Source organism: Agelaius tricolor, unplaced genomic scaffold (assembly GCF_023055355.1).
Source record: "Agelaius tricolor isolate 1412-34295 unplaced genomic scaffold, bAgeTri1.0.p SCAF_19, whole genome shotgun sequence".
Taxonomy (NCBI): domain Eukaryota; kingdom Metazoa; phylum Chordata; class Aves; order Passeriformes; family Icteridae; genus Agelaius; species Agelaius tricolor.
The window spans coordinates 3,295,889-3,317,621 of record NW_027269279.1 but is presented as its reverse complement, the minus strand read 5'-3'; the positions used below and the strand labels follow the sequence as shown (position 1 = coordinate 3,317,621).

General features: G+C 47.5%; 1 protein-coding gene across 3 annotated transcripts in view; it reads right to left on the bottom strand.

Moving 5' to 3' along the window:
- The window catches only part of RNF216 (ring finger protein 216), a 76,537-nt gene that overhangs the window by 4,035 nt on the left and 50,769 nt on the right, over window positions 1-21,733 (bottom strand). For all 3 annotated transcript variants that reach the window (XM_071443901.1, XM_071443902.1, XM_071443903.1), the window contains 3 exons: window positions 10,494-10,591; window positions 7,958-8,180; window positions 148-217 (listed from right to left, as the gene is read on the bottom strand). In XM_071443901.1, the coding sequence (XP_071300002.1) occupies window positions 148-217; window positions 7,958-8,180; window positions 10,494-10,591 (391 nt within the window). The remainder of the gene's footprint in view (window positions 1-147; window positions 218-7,957; window positions 8,181-10,493; window positions 10,592-21,733) is intronic.

Below are 21,733 nucleotides of genomic sequence, written 5' to 3'. Positions count from 1 at the left end.
CAGCAAAAGTCTGCAGGCAACAGCACCTTAAAAACAGACCAGCCCCCAGGAGAACAGAACCCAGTGCAGGTCCAGAGACCCATCAGCTGCTGGGAACCCTGTGCTGTCCCACCATCCATCCTCAGTTTGATCCCAACAGTGACTTACCCCCATTCTTCTTTCTTTGCTCCTCTTCAGCCTCCTTCTGAATCTCATGAATTATCTTCTCATCATCTTCCTAGAAATCAAGGAATACCAAGAATCAGTGGGAGAATTCCTGCTGCAGCAGCTTTCTGTTCTCTCAGTGCTGCTTTTCTTTTCACCACATTTTCACGGGGAAAACCAACAAAGATTAATTTGGCTGAATTGTCCTCGTTTGGGGCTGGCCTAGATTTACCCAAAAGCAAAGCTGTGATGGGGGAACTGCAGCAGCACAAATAACCTGCACTTTATGGAGTATGACCAAGATGCTTGGATCAGCTTTCCAGGGAGATCAGCACTAAAATTCATTGACTTGATGGAAACCAGAGAACAGCGACCCAGCTCCACCCCTCTGAAGAGCTGTTAATCTTTTTAATGGCAATAGTCTATTAAATATTTACATTATCCTAGCACTTGTAGAGTTTTTGGCCCAACAGCTGGAATTAACACAACTTAAATCCTGGCTCTAGTAGCTAAATGGTGCCATTTAGATCTTATCTGTAACTCTAAGAAGGGCATAAATCGAAATATGGTTCTTTAATGTCTGTCTAGAGGTTATAGCAAGAATCTGCATGGCTGCTGCTCACTGAGAAGGCAAGAACAAGCCAGAAACTGAATTTGTCCTGCTGCCTCTCATCACCTTAAGCTCTCTTAACTCAAAGGAGCACCAGTGAGATCCAAGGATGCAATGAAGCCTCAGGTGAGTTTCTGCATGTCTGTGGGGATGGAACCAAACCTGGAGATTTCAGGGAGAGCAGCCAAACCTCCAGGACAGTGCTTGGAACCCTGAGCCCCAAGGACTCCACAAAGCACAAGGCTCTGCTTGTTTTAGTCACCCTAATTTCAGTACTGCCAAAACACATAAATTTCTTCCTGAACACTCTTAACGTGAAAAATCCCTTATTTTGAAGAGTGCTCTGGAACTAAATCGAAAATGTGCTTCGTGTATGCAGCTACACTGAGATGATTTTAAGCTTCCCAGTCCCCAGCTGCCAGTCCTGCACATGCACAGCCTGGGAAGCTTGTGGAGAAATCCCCTCCTCCACCACCAGATAAGGTTTCCCTGGGAGACTGAAGTTATCTTAATGTGCAGCAAGCCAAAAACTCAATACTTCCCTCACTTTTATTATTCTCTGAGTCGATGGTTAAAAATTAAGACTTTCCAGGACATGTTTTATTTATTTATTTTTTTTCTTTCCCAAGCAGGCTGCTTGCATGGGCTGTTAATTACAGCTTATCTATCTCCACAAAAGCTGCTGAAGAATGGCTCTTCTGAGCCTATATGGAATGCCTAACTACCCCTGTAGTATCAGTATTCCTGGCTGGAAAACCACCTGGGCATGGCTCCACAGGCAGCCAAACACCCCCTGCTCTTTAGCTGCCCCAGCAGCACTCTCAAAGCTTGGTTTCAAGCTTTAAGACTTGATTTTTTTTTTTTTTTTTCCTTCTCAGACTGTATTTTGCAATGCTGTTGAAAATGGACACAGCCACCACTCCCATTTCATTCTATTACTGGAGAAGATGCACCTGAAGATTTATGTGACAAGAAATATATTTTAAGCTCAGCTGAGCACGATCACCCAGTATCTCCTTTCCCCACACAAAGGATAAACCTTACCTTAAAGCCCAGAAATGTGCCCTTAGACTAAAGTAAAAGCATTTTGTTAAGTTAAAGTCTGTGATTACAGAGTAAACTCTTCCCTGGGAGGGTGGGGAGGCCCTGGCACAGGGTGCCCAGAGCAGCTGTGGCTGCCCCAACCCTGGAAGTGCCCAAAGCCAGGTTGGACAGGGCTTGGAGCAACCTGGGACAGTGGAAGGTGTCCCTGGCCATGGCAGGAGGTGGAGCAAGATGAGCTTTAAAGTCCTTTCCAACAAAAATCTATGGTTAATCCTGTGAAGTGGTGCTTCCCCTTCCTGTCACCGCCCCTGATGCTGCAGCTCTGGTCAGTCCTGCACAAAACTGGACACAAAGACAGCTTCCCCAGGCCCTTCTGCAGGCAGGGCTGCTCCAGCCTCCCAGTCTAAACTGCAGCTGACCTCCCTCTGATGGGGCTGGACACATCCATCTGCCCCGGGGCTGCAGCCAGCTGCACTGGCCCAAGGTGCTGCTGGAATTGATTACTGCAGCTCCCAGAGCTCCTGGGAACAGGGAACCCATCTGCCAGACCTCCAAACTGAGCCCAGAGCTGCCCAGCACAGCATAAAACACATCCCCCAAAGTGCAGCAGCCACAGAACCCACTCAGCTCCAGAGGGGCAGAGCTCACAGCACACCCTGGGTGCAAACCCTGCCAGGAGCAGACCTGGATCAGGATGATGAGTTCTGAAACCACAAATCACAGCAGAGCCACAACAATCCCCATCTCCAAGAACAGACCTTATCAGCCCTCTTGCTTCTCTGCTGATAAAAGTGTATTTTCCCACTGGAAGGTTAAGAAGTGCTTATGCTTAATGCCACATACCAAGATTTAGCTTGGAATTTTTGGTTTTTTTGCATCAGTATTTCTGAAAGACTGGTATCCATTATTATCATAAGAACAAAAATAAGAACCCCACTACACATTAAGAGGCTGACATTAAATTTGGCAAGTGATGAATGCACAGCACCGTTCAATACCTGCAGTATTTAGGAAAGATCCACATCCCAGATGGAACAAAAGAATTGATGATATGTAAACAGCAAGATAATTTTAGGCTGTTCTTTAAGAAAGCTGATGCCTCAAGTTCTGCCTAATACATATTGTGCAGGTCAGAATTAAAAAAAAAAACAACCAACAAACAAGTTCTGGTGCTATTTTAGTGAATCTTACAAAACACTCCTAATTCTTTGGAAGAAAAGGCTGTTTTTTAATACCACAGTAATTAGAAAGATGACAGATTCATTGAGGGGTAAAGCACCCACACCGAAAATTAAGATTTCATTAGCACACTTATGGCTGGTTTTGTGGTGAGAAACCTTTTAACATCACATGGGGTGGAGGCTGCAGAAAGATTTCAAAAGCTTCTTGTGTCCATTTCCCTGAGCGGGTTCAAGTCCCCTAATAAAGGATTAGATTATAATTTTAATGGCCTGTTCACAGGCTGTGTGGATTGAAGGCATTTATCTTGTCAAGTTAACAGTCATCTTCCTGTCAGCTGCCTTGCCTACAGCAAGACAAAAAAAAAAAAAAAAAGAAATTAAGAAGAAAAAAGGAAAAAAGGAAAAAAGCAACCTCCCAACCCTGGGGGTGGGGTCTCAGCACTGGGCAGTTTTTGTGAGCAAAGATGTAACTTGGCTTTTCTGCCAGAGAGGAAATGCAGGGCAATGCTACAGCGTGGCCCTTCCCCACACTCTGCTGCATCACGGGAGAAGGGAGGTGGCCAAGAGGAAAATGCAAAGGATCTCTGAGATGCATTCACCCCTTTTTATCTGCAGAAAGCAGACATGGTCATTAGCAGGAGCTGTGTTTTCAAGTGACAGAACATCACCAAGCTTTACTCCAGACCCAGCAGCAGAATGCTCTGTGCATCCCATGCTGTAGCCAAGGAAAACAAATGCTGATCCCTGGCCAGTGTGGGAGCCTGCCCTTGCCATCCCCCACCTGGGAAAGGCTCTCACAGCATGGCATGGAGGAAGCTTTTCCTTTCAGCTCTCTGCCATTGAATCCAGGGAATGCAGCGATCTCGGAGCCAATCACAGCAGCACACAGGGCTTGGTCTGTGGATGGATTAGCGAGGAGCAGGGCTGGGTTGCTAAGAGAGGCACCTTTTCATGGCAGGGAGGCCTGATCCAACAATGCTGCTGCACAGGAGCCTCACCCAGCATCCACACAGGGCCCTGCCACAAGCAGAACGAGCTGCTGCAGAAACAAACTGCCCTTGGGAATGAGAAAATACAGCAGCAAAAGAGATAAAAGCTCAGCAAGTCACACAGAGACAACCTCCCCCCAAATAAAACCTCCTCTGCCCAGAACAAAAGTGCCAGCCAGGGAGCTTTTGAAAGCTCTGTTTTTATCTCCTGCGCTTCTCGTTATCTTTAATTATTAAGTGTCACCGGGAAGCGGCTGCCGCCTCCTGAAAAGAGGGAAAACAAGAGTCCTGGTGCCTATTTCTGGGCTCTGCAACTCCTCCCCTACTTTAGAAAGTGCTTCAGCACCACTGCCTCCCCCTTTCTGCCTCTTTACTGCTTTCTTTTTTCCATGTACGTGTGGCCGCAGCCGTTCCTAATAAACTTGAAATGATTTTTCACGACGGAGGCTTCCAAAGGACTGAGGGGTTTTGTTTCAAATCATTCCCAGATCAGCTGTGGAGAGGTTGAGCAAGAACAGGCCTGGGCTGTCTCTGGGTGCTCCTCCATGCAGCAGGAAGCAGGGATAAAAGCAGCCTGTGCTGTAAGTGGAACAGGGCATCCGCAGTGCTGCAGGAAAAGGGGGGCCAGCATGGGGACCAAGCACACGCTGGAGTTCAAGAAATGCAGAGTTATTTTAGCAACAGGCATTCCATATCTTTGTGTGAAATCCCCTGGATGAACCATATGCTCATGATTGAGGCATTTTATAGCAGTTAAAAAAACCCCAAACCCACCACAAACTCCACATCCTAAACTTAGGGGAGCTTCCCCCCATCCTCGCTTCCAAATCCTAAAGGCAGCACTGTGCACTTCATGCATTTCCTTGCTGCATTTGAAGTTTTACAGAGTCTTCTCTCAACATCATCTTTTTATAACACCAGAAGGGGGGATAATTGCAAACACCTCATGATGATTAGTCTTCTGCTTTGAACTTTAACGATGGGCCTTTGGGAGGGTTTTAAGAGTTTACTGAAAACATCTTAAAACTTTAAAGCCAAAAAAAAGCCTCTGTGCAATATTACTGAGAGCCCAAAGATGAGTATTAAATTCAAAATAATATGTTTGAGAGCAGAACCTGGTTTACCAGAATGCATTAATCCCCATTGCATCCCAGGATTTGTAAAAAGTGGATGAAATGCACACAAGCAGCCTTAGGTTTGCTACAGATTTTTAGAAATCAGGGCAAACACAGCCCTTCCATCCCAGAGCCAATGTGTAGAACCATAAAGTGTCCTGAGCTGGGAGGGATCCACAAAGATCATCAAGTCCAACCTGTGGCTCTGCACAGGACACCCCAACAATCCCACCCTGTGCCTGGTGATGTCCAAATGCTCCTGGAGCTGTGGCAGCCTTGGGGCTGGGACCATTCCCTGGGCAGCCTCTCCAGGGCCCCAGCACCCTCTGGGGGCAGAACCTTCTCTTGATAGCCAACCTAAACCTCCCTGACACAGCTCCAGATGTTCCTTTGGGTCCTGTCCCTGCTCACAGAGAGCAGAGATTGGAGCTGCAGCCCCAAATCAATCAATCAATCAATCAATCAATCAATCAATCAATCTCCCCTCAGCTGAACAAACCAAACACTCCTCAGACAGCTTCCCCTCAAGGCCCTGCAGCATCTCTCCCCTGGATGCTTTCTAACAGCTTTATTCCCACTGCTCCCTCCTGAGCTTTGTCTCTGGCAATGTTGCATCAGCCTCTCCTGCAGAGCAGAGCCTGCATGGACTGGGGGACACGAGGACTTTAGGCCAAGCAGCTCCCTGGGAAGGGCTCCTGGCACCTCCTACAGGGGTGCAGGGCACCAGTTGGCTCCAGAAGAAATGCAGGGATTAAACAATTCCTGCCTGCCCCCCCTGGAAGCTGCTCACCACAGCAGGACTGCAGCTTGTCTCAGAGCCAGCAAATATTGCACTGATACTTTTAAATCAGACTCCAGCCTGATTACAGCTTAGGGACAAAATTTTAACTAACCTTTAATTATGGGAAATTTTGAAGCCTCTGCTTTACTCTCTCAAGATCATTTGAGACAAAGACTAACAGATGCTGCCATTCCTAGAGGACTGCCTTTAATTTGTTTTTAACCCAAGCTAATGAGTAGGTTTACGTATACTTTCACAAGAATTGTTTCAGACTGGGAAAACATTAAACATTTGGAAAAGAACAAAGGTTCCCTATTTTAAAGAAACCTGAATTTTGCTGTAAATAATAGGGATTTAGACTCAAACCAGATCTTTCAAAGCCATGCCTTGGATGGACGTTATCCCTGGCAAAGAACAGAACACTACTGATGCAATGGTCTTTCACTCTTTCAAATCTCCATGTCAAGACTCAAAGTTCATTTTCCTCTTTACATCTACCAGGCTAATTCTTGTCTCCATGTCCCATATGAGAGCAGAGATCACCCTGGAGGGGTTGGGTTGGTGTCCCTAAGCCCCTTATGAGGGAGGACCATGCACACAGATACCACCATTGCAGCTTCAAGCCAGCAGCTGAGTTTTGTGTTACTCTGTGCACTGCAGAAAGGACAATCACCCAGCTTCACCTCCCCAGCCCACCAGCACTCCATCATCCAAAAAAGAATTGAATAATAAAAGAGCAGGCAGTGCCAGCTCTGTGCTGACAGTGGGAAATTTTCCTTTGCCACAACATTGGTTAATTAGAGAGGTGGAAAGGGCCTGGTGACAGTGGCCTCTTTGTGCTGCTTATTTATTTATTTATTTGAAAGTACAGTACGAGCTTTTTTGAGAGGCCTCATGTTTTCTCTGGCTCTGAACAAATGCCATCCCCCAGCACAATCAGCAGCCTGGCAGGAACAACGGATGCCAGCACTGCTGAGCCCCAAATCACATCCTGCTGGAAAAGGAGTGGGACAGCAATCCCAGAAACTCAGAACCAGGTGTCAGAAATGCTCCAGGGGTGCCTGCAAGGAGGTGGTTGTGTATAGTTTAACAGCTCACACTGACAGGATAATTCAGGGAATAAAAGCAGGCAAGCAAAAGACTTGGAAGCTTATGCTGGTTGTGACATTGCTGGGAGATCCCCAAGAGCCTGGAGGTAGAAAGGAGAGATTTAGAGTGGATTTTCCCTGACTCTGTGCAGATGCAGGATTGTGCACATTCCCTGCAGACAGGGGGGCTGGGAACAGCCTGGAAAGCTGCAGAAACCCAAGACAAAGAACCATTAGGAAAAAGGAAGTTCAGGCCAGCCCTGGGAAGGCAGATCCACATTAGTGTTTCTCTGCGGCTTTGCTAAAATCAGGAAATTCAACTCCTGCTCCTTCCAACACTCCTGGATTTACAGTATTGAACACCTCTATTTACAGAGATTTACTTGCTGCAGCAAGTTTTCCCAAGCCTGTCACAGATAGGAGCTGTATTAAATTACTACAGCTCACTCCACACTTCAGCTCTCCCTCTGCAGCTGTTGACAACAGCCCTGAGAATGGACCCAAACTACAACTCTGGGCTTGCAGGCAATTTTCTCATGGGTCCATCTCTGTGACAGGTTTCACAGCCAGCAGTCAGATCATATGAGCACCGAAACCACAATTCTCCTTGCCTCCAAATGCCAGGCCATGCCAACACCATCTCAGCTGCAAAAGCAGGACTGAGTCCCAATAATCCCAAAGCTGGCTGCTGTGCCTGCTGCCAGCATTGCTCCCCACCAGCCTCACTCTGCAGAACAGCACTCAGAGCACTTCCAGCCAAAGCCCTCATCTGAAAGGAGCTGATTTTCCCTAAAGCAATATCAGCTCCTCCCAAGCTGTGGTCAGCTGTGACTCTGTGCTGTTGCAGGATCCCAGTGTGGTGTTTTAGCTGCCTTGGGAAAGGTAAAAGTTGAGCTGACTAAAACCATTCCCCCCCCCGGTGGAATGTGTGTATTACAAAGTGCCTGTGTGGGCGGTGATGGAAACTGGGGTGAGAATCATTGACAAAAATCCTTTGTTACTTACTGTGGGGTCTGTCCAGAGGGAGCACTTGGCACAGTCCTGGCAGGGTGCCCCAGGAGAGCGGGGGTGCTGGCAGAAGTGGTCGTAGCCGTTGATGGCAGCCCGGCAGAGGTAGCACATCTGGGCGCCGCAGCGGCACGACATGCGGTTACAGCCCTCCGACTTGATCAGGCCTGTCCCACACTTGTGGCACTTCCTAATCCGGGCAGCTGTCATCTTCTCCTCTCTGCAAGACCAGGGAGGATTAGCAAAGGGGTGTTTGCACTCACCAGCCTGTGATAAAATGACTTTTACAGCACCCCAAGGTGCAAGGCTTTAACCCCCTCCTCTCTGCTGGGATTCCATCCCCAAGCCTGCTGCTGTTCCAAGGAGGTCTGGGCTCAGCTCCACGTGGAGCCAGCCCATGACAGCTCAGAACAAAATAAGAGAAAAAAAGTCAATCACTGGCTGCATGCTGCAGCCCTGATCCTGGTTTCCACGAGAGCCAAAGCACCAGCCTCTGGCTTGGAAGGAATTTGAGATGCAAGTTCAAGGGCCAAAGGGCACTTGGATGCTTGAGTTGGCTGAAGGAAAATACAGCCAAGGAGATAAAGGTCAGGAAAAGCAAACATTTGGCTGTCACCTCTAGCTTTTATGTTTGCCTGTTGCTCTGGCTACAAAGTTGCCATGACCATGTATTTCTCTTCCAAGCCTGGCTGCTATGCTCCAGATTCACTTAGTGTTTGTTAAATTTAAATCAGTAACTGAAAAATAATCACATTTCCCCATAGAGGCGTTATCTTTTCTCTAAGATTCCCTATATGCATTTTGCAGAGGTTATTGCTTTAGGTTTTAGAAATGGGTTTTCATCTAACAGAGCACAAGTGGGAATCCAGGACAAAGCTCAATCCTTGTTCCCAAGGGACACCCTGGCAGTGACACAAACTCCAGCACAGGCTCAGCTCACAGCAAGACTGTTTTGGCACAGAAATGAAGAAAGGCTCGGTCATTTAATTAAAAGACTTCAGAATATAAATTATCATCCTGAGGGCCCATTTTCTGACCGCTGGAGATCACGTTACACTTTAATTCACAACCTAGAAGTGAAATTTGATGACAGCAGGGCAAGGCCAGCGTGTTTGCATGGAGGGAAGCACAATTCTTCTGACACTGGGGATGGATCATCCTTAGCCAGGCATCTCCACCCAGCTGCTTCAGTGCATCTGCAAAGCTAACAAATGTTTGGGAGATGGCAGGGAGGTATTTCTGAGGACTGCAGCAGAGCCCCACAAACTGCTCCATCAGCACAAGCAGAGGAGCAGGGAATGGTGAGGTGGGAACTCCCCAGCCTTGCAGACACCCAAGGTTCCCACAGAGTTATAGCCAGCATGACCTGCACCCAGGCATGTGGAGATGTGCTAAGAATAGGCACAAAAACCCAACTTGAGAGTGACTCTCCTTAGAGCTGCAGCTGCTCTTCCCTCTGCCACTCAACAGGATGCTGTCAATGCAGATTTTTTTTTGGAAACTTTGAGCAAGGCAGGAAGTTTAGCCCGAATTCCAGCTGGGCTTCCCTTTCCTTATGCAGGGTTTCAAAAGGAAGTTTTTATTGTATCAGGCAGTTAGACTCATCTATCCACAGACACAATCTGCTGAAGGTTTTGAAACTGGTATTTTTTTTCTTTACTAGGGACATAACAACTCATTCCTCCTCCCTCTCATCCCTCTTTCCTACAGGGAAAGGATCAGCAGAGAAAAAAACTCATACCAAATCTGTAAAGATTTTCTTCTGAATTAAGGACTGTGGGATGAGCAAGCAAGAATCATTCAAATCCCAGTGGTGGAGCTTTCCAACCTCTACTCAAGCCAGACAGACTAAATCAGAGAAGAAGGGATTGGGCAATGTGGGCAAGTCCCACTTGGCTGCACCAGACATTTAGCTCCATAAATGAAAATTCCCTTGTTTCTTGAAGGCAGAGGATTTTGTCATTTACTGTAGATAAGAGGGAAATCAAACTGCAAAAGATTTTAGGGTAACAGTCAGGATTTACATCTGCATATTTCAAAATGTGACTGCACTTTGTAACAATTCCTACAAACTGGTTAGAAACAGGCAAAAGCTTCTGGAGGAAAACACATCCTCTCCCACAAAGCAGCAGCTGAGCAAACAGTGCAGTCTCCAGTCCGGATTTTCAAAGGCTAGTAATGACCTACTGTGACTCAATCCACTCCTCTGCCTGCACACACCACCTCCCTTCTCCCCCCAGCAATGCTAATGGGGGTTTCTCACCTCGGAGAAGGACCAGGTGCCAGCCTGCAGACACTGGGCCAGCCAGAGGAGCAGGCTGGGCTGGTGACAGCTTTCCCACGTTCTCAAATTACCGGCTGGATCTGCTGCCAAGTATCTTTCACAGACAGAAATCCCATCCTGGGAGCTGTCTGACCCCTCAGCTCTGCCATCCCCAGGACCTGCCTGGGGGAGGCAGTGACAGGGACAGTGTCCTGTGATTCCCAGTTCATCCCCCTCCCTGTGCTCCCCTGGCTGTGGGGTCTCACTTACATGGATGTCCTGTATTTGATGTCATCCTTCTCAGCCAGCTGCTCACAGGTGAGATTCATGTGCTCCTTCCACAGCCCCTGGCACTTCCGACACGTCTCCTGAGGAGGATAACAAACATTAAAGGAAGGAAAAAACCAAAAAACCACCCAGCACACCACTAACAGCTTTAAGAAGTGTAAAAATTCCCCCATCAAGCTGCAGGTTCTCAGGTGAGGGTGGGGCTGGCAGGATGGTACAGTGGTCTGCAGGTTTGTCCTCCATAGGAGACCAAAGGCCACAGAAAATGGGAGGCAAAGGTCTTTTCAAGGCCCAAGAAAATAGGTATAAAATAAACCCATAAATCCTAATCACCTAAAACTCATGGGACAGCTACCAGGCTCACCAATCACAACCCAGAGGAGGCTGCAGAGGTAAAAATGTGGTGCCAAAGGACATCAAGTTCATCTGTTTCCTGACCAAAATCCTTCACCTTCATATAAAGGGTTTCTAATTCCACCATTGATGGAAACTCTGCAGTTACATCAAAACCTCAGCTTCACCAGGCACACAAGCAAATATATATATATTGTTTTGCAAAATCTCACAAAATAAATGATTAAACAGCTGAAAACCACAGAATCTGGACAAACATCCATAAAACCGAGGTAGGATATGAACAAATATTTACAAACTTAACCAGAAGAGTTGGACTAAACTTAGAGCAAGTAGCTGAACTCTCTTGTTCCTGCAAATTCTTTAGCAACAAGGCTCTAATCCAGGACTGGTAAAGTTGCATGGAGCAGGATTGCTGTGGAGGCACAATTAGGAAAGGAGCTTGGACCAACACTGGGGACAGAGCTGATTTTTTCAGTTGGCTGGCCAAAGAAAACAATTTTGTTTTGGGTCAAACAAGAGATTTTCCTTTAATTTGAGGAAGATTAAAAAACATCCAGATCAGACTTGGAAAAAATACATGTTTTATGATCCAACTGTTTCATCTTCAGGATGGCTGGGACTTGGACTCTTAGATCCAACCTTCCCCCTGGCAGGAAAACCCATCTGGCTATGCAGCATCCTTTTCCCCTGCACACCAGAAAAGGTCCCAAAAGAGCTTTGCCCAGCCCTGGTCTCACTATCAGCAAAATACAAGCACTGCAAAGACAGATCTTACTTGATTTCATTTACCTCCATTTTATTTTAATGAAGAAATTGGCCGTTTATGTGAGATATGAAAGAAGAAAATGCTTCAAGACACACGTAGGCAGCAACACTCTTTTGATCGTGAATCAGACAAACAGGATGAAGGCCAAAGCTTCCAAGGAAGCCACCCTAGGAGGGGGGGATGCAAAATGGGGCCTTGTTTGTATCTGTGCTCGCTGGGAGATGCCCAACTGCTCGTGCTTTCATCTGGGGAATGAAAGGCTCCTGGGCCTGGCTGCTGAGCTGGACGTGTCTGCAGACAGCAGGGTGAGGGCTGCAGTGAGCTGTGACTGCATCCCAAAACCCAGCAGAGCATTCTGTGATCACTCACCTTGCAAATGCACCCCTTGGCAGGCAGGCACTGGTTTTAAGGGGCAGTAAATGCCTCGGGTTCTATTGATTCTCATGAATCATTCATCACACCCTGTGTTTTCCTGCTAAAGCTGTTAAAACAGGCACCATTTTGTGTGCATTTTTGGCAGGCCACATCTGGCTGTTGGCTGCACAGGAGGATCAGACTGGGAGCTGTTCACATACCTCCATGAGGACCCACCTTCCCCTTTATTCCCAACACCTGGCCACATGCCATTCCGAGATCAAAAGTGCGTTAGGTTGCTTTTTTTTAAAATGTACACCAAGGGTTAAAAAGAGCCTTTGGAGCCCTGTAACACAGAACTGCTTCCACATGCCAGCAACAGAGATTTAACAGCTTTTTGCCAGGAGGGCTGGCACATTTTCCAGCCAGGAGCCTGCTATTCCCAATTACTTAACTCCAGGAGCCTCCTCTGCTGCCCAAACGATGCCCTTCAGAAGCAGATGGTGCCACTTAGACCCTCATCCCAAGTCATTCCCTTCTGCTCCCGCCTCCAGCCTGGTGGCTATTGGAAACAATGCTCTCCCTGGAGCCCAGGCTGCTGTTATTTGCCAAACAGTTGTCTCCTGCACTCAGGAAAAGAGATTTCTGTGCAGGCAAGGAGAAAGAGAAGAGGCATGGCCGTGTACATTCCTGGGATGGCACCACAGGAGGTATCCGGTTCCCCGTGTGGCTCAGCAGGTCCCACTGCAGCTGTGCACATTTCTGGGATCCCTCCCAAGTTGTGCTGTCCTCAAGGAGCTGCAAACCCACAGGCAGCTGGGCCTGTGCCAATGCACCCCATGAAGGGGACAGTCCTGTGGCTGCCCAGCTCCCGAGTGTCACCTGGTGCTGCCTCTGACTGAGCAATGTCCTCTCCACGGGAGGCTTGGGAACATGCACCACACACGTGTCATTAGCAGAACCTGTAGTGATTTTCCCCCTTATTCTATCCAAAAACAAGGGCACATTGTTTGATGCCTTCACACAGAACTGGGGAGGAAGCCCATGGCTCAGACAACAGCTACTGCCCTGGTACCACAACTGAGATCACAGCCCTTGCCCAAGAAAAGTGACCTTCTTTAATTTCTACTGAGTCAAACCCAATCCACTTGGCTGATGAGGGTTTTGCACATCTCACACAATGACAATTCTGACAATTCTGACCTCTACAATTTCCACAAAGTGTTCTTTTACTTCAGAACCATCCCTTTGTTTGATAATGGAAGATACTCTCCCATTACCATATTAATTAGCCTAAACACACAGTGGAACAGCTGATTCTTGCAACCAACCTAGATTATTTCCATGGGAAGAGCAGCACAAGGCACCAAGACTGGCTACAGCAATATAAGGCACCACCCAAACCCAGAAAGAGGGAACAAGTCCTTCCCTGTCCTGAAATCATCTACTCCAAGTGTAGTGGCAAAAAAGCAAGTCCACCAAAATAAAGATCCTTCCCAACTTCTTCAGCACTTGGTCCCTTAGCAAACCCTGCTGTGGTCAGGTAGGGGCACTTGTGTTTTAGCTTTAACAGCACTTCAGCTGAATGCATCATTTCTGGATGCTGTGAATTCCATGTTTTCTCCTGCCTTCTCCCACCCAGCCCACTCCTCCTCACAGGCAGGAACAGCTAAGGCAGCTCATGCTTCAGGTGCTGAAGAAGTCTTGGCATTGGGAAACGGCTCCAAACCAGGCATGGAGACAGGAGATGCAGAATCTGCTGCCTGTTACATCCCCAGCTTGGCAGGCAGCCTGGGACAGTCCATTACTGCTGTGCTGGCCACGGGAGGATGTGATGGAGAGGGTGTTTAATCTCACCCTGTAATCTCCTCACTGTACATCTGTTAGAGGCAGTGGCTCCGCTTCCTCCCGCTGCCCGCCAGGAAGCAGCCGGGATTAACACAAACATGTTTGGGTTCAGGAGGATCCTTTGTTCCCAGGGTCAGTGCTGGATGTGCAGCTTTCTGTGCTCAGGGCCAGCCTGGCCAAGGGTGGACACTTTGCATAACCCTTCAACACCCTTGTTAATTGTCCAAGCACCTGATGAAGGTGGCAGGGAGTGTTTTATACAAATTTACCACCTTCCTCAGCACTTCTGCTGGTCCTTCCAATGGATGCTACAGTTTTAAACACAGCCTGGACTTTTTTCCCCTCACCCTATCATCAACTAAAAATAACTCTCTAAAGTCCATCCCACTCATCACGAGGGGCAAAAAATCTCCAGTAATCAACTTTTCCTTGCCAGTCTCCACATTCTCTTGGCCACAGTCAGTAACAGAAGTCACTTTTCCTGAATGCAACCTAAACAAATGCCACATGGACAAAAACATCAGATGATCCACCCAGATCCCAGCCCGACTGCCCACGGCATTCCCGCCTGCCCGCTTGTGCTGTAGGAGTTGACATGGAGCCATTTACTGACCGGGCAAAACGCAAAGAGAATGGGGGAAACTCCACTTAAACAACAACAGGCAACAGCCCCGGCTGTCGTCACCGCCCTGCGCTCCCAGTGGTGGCTCTGAGCTCCCCTCAGCCCTCCATATGCTGGGTAATTAAATCCTTGTGTGATTGCCTGCATCCCCCAAGGAGGGTGAGGTGCACGCTCCAGCGGGCTCTGCCCATGGCACTCGTGGGATGTTGGCAGGAGGGAGGGGAGGCAGCCTGGGACAGAGCCCCAGTGATTGATTTGCTGCTTCCTCCTGCTCTCGGACGTGCAACAGCACAGGCTGACCCCAAACAGGCTGAGCTTTAGCCAAAAGCAGATGTGAATGCAAGTGCCTCAGAACAGCACCTCAGGGCCAGTCCGTACTGTGCTGCTTTAATTAAAGAGCTGCAATTCCCAACCAGATGAGTTAATGGGAAAACAAAGAACCACAGAGCCTTCCTCCCACAAAGTTTCACTGTCCATAAAGCTGCACCAACCTTGACTAAAAATTGATGCAGAAGTGGCTAAATGAATACAACCTTTAAGCATGGATAAGCTCTCATGAACACACTCCTTCAGGGCTGTTCCTGGGATTTCCTATATGTTAAGCTGGGATAAAGAGGCTATAATCCAGCCCAAGACAATCCATTTGGGTAAGAGACCCCTCTTTAGAGATGTACAAACACCCAGCACAGGGAGGAGGGGTGATCCCTGAACTCCACAGTGCAGGGAAAGCTCCTTCCAGCATCAATTGCTGTGGCAATATTCTGGCAATATTCTGGTCCTGGAGCTGCACACAACGGGCACGATGGGCAGCAGGTACCAACCCCAAACACAAAATCCAGGCAGGGTGGAGAAAGGAATGCCATGCATGGGATGGGTGATGGAGCAAGGCTCAAGGGGCAGGGAGGACAGGACAGCCGCGGGTTTGGAGCTCCCCCGGGAGCACGGCTGTTCCCCAGGCAGCGCTGCCCCTCAGTGGTGGCTGCTCACACAGCAGGGACTGAGAGCAGGAAGGGAAACTGGGAAAAACAAACCGAGTTCTCCTCTCCTGAGCACGGCCAGGAGCCGTTCTGTGAGGGGAGAGGTCGCAGAGAGAAATAAAGCCAAGGCACAAGCTTGAACTGGGCTGTTAGAATGTGCTGTGGCATAAAAATAGAGACCTAAAAAAAGAGTGACTGGGAATTAAAAGCTGGATAAGGAAAACATGCATTTATATCCAAAACCCACCAAGAACCATAGAACAGAATCATAGAATTATTAAGATTGGAAAAGATCTCCATCCAGTCCAATCTTTAAGAAGGGTGGTTAAAGCTTTTATACAGCCATGTATTAAACCCCATTACAAAAAGTCATGACCCAAACCAATGTCTTCTGTTTTGCCTGTTCTTGTTAAATTGAGCACAGTTTTAATCCCACCCATCTCTAAGATACTGGAGATACTCAATGCCCTTTTCCTTCCAGGCTGGTTCCTATGAAGGTTTGGGCTGTCTGTGTCAGAATCCCAGAACCAGAAATGTGTGGTAACTCCCACCTTTTGCCTAAGCCAGTAGGACAATCTCATACCTGTAATTCAGAAGTTTCTGAAACACACAGACCAAACCAAAATAAGCCTTTTCCCTCCTCAGAGTTTGACTTTAAAAGGCCAGAACAGCTGCTGGTGTGGGTGAAGTGGTTTAGAGACCTATGAAGCAAAAATATCTGCAGCTTCACACAAGAAGTGCTGCTCAGCATCGCTGACCCTGTGGCTGGCCAGAGGTGAAAACAGCACCAGCACAAGAAATTGCTCCTTGATCTCACACTCAGGGTAACCTGAGTATGAGAAACAGCTGTTTCATGGAGAAAGGTCATATTTAATTTGAACTTGAACAAAACTATTTTTTTTTTTTCATTCTCTGGAATGTTTATAAAGAAGTATGATTGTTTCAAAGCTACTTTCTCTCAAGCTCCAGGGCTCTGAGAAACACATCAAAAGGTGCAGGCAGCAGGTTGGCTGCAGAAAAGAGCACTGGAGTATTTGCATCACACATCCATCACACCAGGATGCCTTCCCCTGAGCTGAGGAACAAGTGTTTCTCACAAGGATAAGCTCTCCTCACCAAAATTATGTGGGATTTTTTTTTTAAAGCTAGTTCCCAGTCCTGAGCAAGTTGGTATCACACAGAGCACCTCTCCAGACCAGCACATGGAGGATTCTGGATACAGGGTGGACTGTGACATACCCAGAGGTGGTCACCCACCAATCTGAGTCCACCTGCAGTGCAGGCAGAGGAGAACGCTGCTTGGCCACTTTAGAAAGGCAGGTTAAATACATCCTGGGACCTCACACCAACTGTGCTGCCTAAATCACTGTACCTGAGGTCATATCACTCCTTCCCAGGGAAAAAAGTTGAGAGAAACTCAGCACAAGCTACTGGAAACACATCTGTAGCTGTCAAACACAGCTTTGAGATCTGTTGGACTGATTGCAGATAACAGCTACTGCCTTCCCAGCCAAGGTAAATAATTAAATAGCAGCAGAGGAGTTCAAAGGCTCAGCAGCTGCCCCTCCTGCCCTCCCCCAGCGAATTCCCGCACTCCATCCAGCAGAGCACATCCAGGAGGTTATCCCTGTAATCCTCTGCACAATCTCACAGAAAAAGGGATGCTGCTTCCAATAGCTGCAACACCAAGTGATGAAATCTGACTGTGGAGCTGGTGGAAACAATAGAGACCTTGGGAGAGGCACAGATTTACAGTTCAAGACAAGGAACTTGATTTTTAGAGGATAACTGCGGAGGGTCATGCCAGGGGTTGCACCCAAGGATGCCAAGAAGGCAAAGGCTGACAAAAGGAAGGTATCTTATTTGCACAGGTACCTGCTAACAATGCATTGTGAGACTGAGAGGAGGAACAATTATTGAAGTTAGTTTTGAAAATTCCCTCTTACACCACCACATGATAAACAAATGAATTCCCCCATCACCAGGCCCCAGACAAAAGCCAAACCAAAGGGTGGCAGAACCTGGAGGGAGCCTCTTCCAGACCCTTTTTCCCTTGGTTTTCTCTCTCCCTACAGTTTCCCAGATTTTTTTGTAACACAAAAAGATCAGCAAGAGGAACTCTGTTAGAGATGTCCTCTCCTCCATCAAAAATTGCATGGAGACCCAGGTTTATGTAACACACCTACAGCCCTTTTTAAGGAGTCTCTGCAATATAGCAATTTTGATGGTAATTTAGCAGCATTAACACACCTTGTTTTCAATTTAGAACATTTTTAACTGTAATCTCTACCTACAATAGAAGTTCACACTCCAGATCATCACAACACCAGCAAGGGATGGGGGAAGATGAACTGATGCTGGTAAATAGCTTTGCTCTGGGTACAAGTCCACCCTCAGAAACTGGGCAAACACAGCTTGTGTTGCCTGGGAAATGAAACCCAAATGAGAGGGAACCCAGACTGAGCAAAAAATAAACAAAAATGTTGGGGAATGAGCAAGGATTGAGAAAACAGAAAGCAAAGGGATAACTGGCCTTATTCAAAACTCAGAAATTCAGAAAAAAAATGATTTACTGCTTTAATGCCTGTGTGCTTCAGTTACTTCTTACCTGCTGCTCCCCACACGAGCACCATGTGCAGACAGGACAAATTTGCACCCCTGAACTGACCCACAGGGCAGCCAGCTCTCTAACTGTAATATTTATAGCAACAATATTTGCCACAGAGGCATGAAAATGGCCCTGTGAACCACTAACCTCACCTTGCACCTTCACCACTGTGACACTGAGTCACCTGCAGCTCATTTGCTGGGTTTAAAAAAAGGCAGTGGAGAAACCAGAACCCACGGCCCTGCAGCAGCCTGCTGGAACTGCTAAAAAAACCAAAATGACTGAGAAGTGCCATGTGGTGAAAGAGTTCATACCTGAGCTCCAGTGCAGAAATGCACTGGATTTCCTCCTGCAGCATAAAACCCATTATTTTGTCCAGGTGTCTGGATAACAATAACAAAACCTATCAAGGAGACAAGTGTAAAACAAAGCAGAAAACTAAGCAGGGAAATAGATGTGCTGGAAAATTACTGATTCCTCTTCCAGAGTCCCTGAGTGATGTTCCCATTCCCTCCTGTACTTAAAGCACCCACCAGCTGAGCCTGGGTTTCTGTTTGCTGCAGAAGTGGTGAAAAAAACCCTCAAACCCACAATTTGTGGGCGTTTTTTAAAGTTCTGCTAAGGCTATTTGGCCCTGCACGATGCAATGTGCCTTCCCAAGGCTGCAGGGAGCACAGGGACACTGGGAGGGACCCAGCAGCCCCACCAGGAGCAGGGCAGAGAGGACAGAGCCACCTAAGGCCATGGAGCCCAGTGGCTGCTGACCCCAGAGCAGCCTAATCTTGACCAAAGCCGATCAAGCTGCCTTAACTCCCGTGGGGGGACAGGCAGGTTACTGGAGCAGGCCTGCAATGTCCTGCCAAACAAGGGTAACTCAGGACACATTCTGTCTTCTAAGTAGAAAAATTGTCTAACCTGTAATTTAATTTTCAGCTAAGTCATATAATCCCTTTCTATTCACTTTTTTATTAGTCGCGGAAAAAACGCGGGGCTCGGAAACGCTTTGGAGTAAGAGAAAAAGCACCTCAGATCTGCAGACATTGAAGCTAAGCTGAGTTAGCAAGTCCAAAGGGAGCCTCTGCACCTGCAGCAGCTCTCAACAGCAGCTGCTAATGCAGCAAGACAAGCTGAGTTCCGCACAGCCACGTGAGAGCAGGGAAAAGAGGCCAGGAACAACAACTGGAACCCCTGCAAGGTTTGTGGGGTCCCAGAGCTGGGTGGGACACAGCCCTACACAAGTGGAACAGCACCCTGCAACACTGGAGTTGTGAAATCCCAAGTGAAGAGTTCCCTTTCTGCCACGCTCACAAACACCCATCGGAAAGACCGGTTCCCCTCTTCCCCTGCGTGAGCACATGAGTTTAATTAAGCACGCTGTTCAACAATTTGCATGGCATGACTTGTCTACAAACCAGAGATGTTGCAAGCCTGTTATCTGTAAAAGCAGAAAAACCCTCAACCCCCACCCCCCAAAAGCACAAGTCACCCCATCTCCAGGGATCTGTTTGAGACCCAGCTCATTCCCAAGCAGCAGCAGTAATTTCTGCCATGACCCAACGACAACAGCAAAACAAACTGGAATATTTCATGTTGCACTGCTGATGACAATTTGGTTTTGAGGGGAGAATCCTGGCTGGTTCAGGAGAAGGAAAGCCATCCTAACACACAGACAGGAATGATGCTCCTGGGTGCAGGATGGGGGTTCACTGGTCACCTTTACCACACACAAGTCATCTCCCTCCTCCTACACCCATACAGAAGGAAAAACCACAAGAACTGCAAGTACAGAGAGCTTTGGCAGAGCTGGATGTAAGCAAGGATCAAAACTGGTGTTGTGGGGGCTTACATTATCCAAAGGGTGGATTATTGAACTCTGCTGTACATGCAGTTCCTCTGGAAGGATTAAGTCCAACACCCTCACAGGGGTACGAGCCACACACAAGGACACAGAGGGTGGGATACCCAGAGATTCAATCGACCATTTTGGCAGCACAAGTGAGGTATTTAGACACAGACTGGTCTCAGCCATTTCCCCAGCCCCAGAGCAACTTCCAGATCCTGTTCTCATTTTCCCAGGATGTCTATTGTGAAGACAAGGAGAGGAAGGAAAAAAGGAAAAAGCACAATCACAAACACAGCACCATTAAAACAGAGTTGAAGAATATGCGGATGCTACTGAAAACCACTTCCAAAGTGGTTCCCCAGCATGGGGGGAAGTGTTTAGCTCCTGCTGACCAGTCAGTGACCCTGGGGAAGAGGCTTTCCATGGCAGCAAACCCCAAGGCATGTCACCCACCAAGGAATGGAAACACCTTTCTCCAAGAGAGAAGTCCCAGTCGTATCCCTGCAACTGGACACTGTGATCTAGTGAGGGGTGGCTGAAATGAAACAATCCCAGGAGCATCATCAGAGACTCTCCTAACTAGCTACTGTCTTTTTTTCATCCTAATTTCAGAGCTCAAGTGCCACATAAGAACCAAAAATAAAGAGTCAGCCAATAGGTTTTGCATGGAAGAAACGTGAGCTGTATCACTTAAAAAAGCAGCAGTTTAACCCAGTGCCAAATGAGCCATTTGCATTAACCTCGTGAAACAGGATATGAAGCACTTTCAGAAAGAAACAGGAGATTGACTTTATTAGAAAAATACTATTAAGGTTCAAATTCATCAAACCATTTGTAGCCAGGGAGGGATGATTTGTAAAAGATATTATTGGCTGACAAAGCTGACTTTTGGCTGTCCAAGCCATCAGCAATTACCACCCAGAGGGACATTACCTGTTCTCAGCTAATGAGTGACACCGGTGCCAAACATCAGGCACAGACATTAACTGGGGTAGAAAATGGCTCTTTAGGGGTCAGGAAGAAAACTATTCTGAGACATCCATGAGAAGCCAAGACATTTCACTTGGTGTAAAGGAGATTGCAGAGAAGAAGTGTGTATTGTTCTCCTATGCTTATCTAGACTCAATCAAAGTTAGCTAAACTCAATCAGACATGAAAACGTCGTGGGTTTGGACCAGATCAACCTCTCCCCATGAAATTAAGGAGACTCACAATTCCTAATTGCTGTCTTAAGCAACAAGACTGAAAATCTATGGCCCCCTTCAAACAAACAAACCCATCACCTCAGGGTCGATGTTGTAACTTGGTTTATTTTAGTCTAGAAATTTACTATGTTGCAAATTCCATCCCCACCCATCGGGCTCTGGGTAAGCCCAGCCCCTTCCTCCTGCCCCACTTCTCCTTCCACTTCTGACCCAGGATTTTATTGCAAAGGGAAACCAGGGTTATTTGCCATAAAAGGAAAAGACCCATCTATCACATTTCTGCAGAGGGGAGTCAACCAAGAGGAACTTGAGTGACTTCCTAAAAACTGCGGAAGCAGCAGAGGCCTCTGCCGTGGCCCCTTATAAGGATTAAAGGGCTTTTCTCCCGCTTCCGCCAGGGATGCACGTGGGCACCAGCAGCAGACAGAGCAGCAGCACAGATGTCTCATTCTGAAGGAAGACAAAGGGGAAGGGAAAGAAAAAAAAGCAGCAGCAAGCAGGCAGTTTAGGGAGTTCTGCCCCAGGCTCCCCCGGGCACTGCAGATGCAGCCTTTCCCTTGGTGACCCAACACGCTCCTTTCCATGCAATCCTACTGATGGATCTGCTGGAATTAACAAGCTGAAAATTTCCCTTGCATCAAG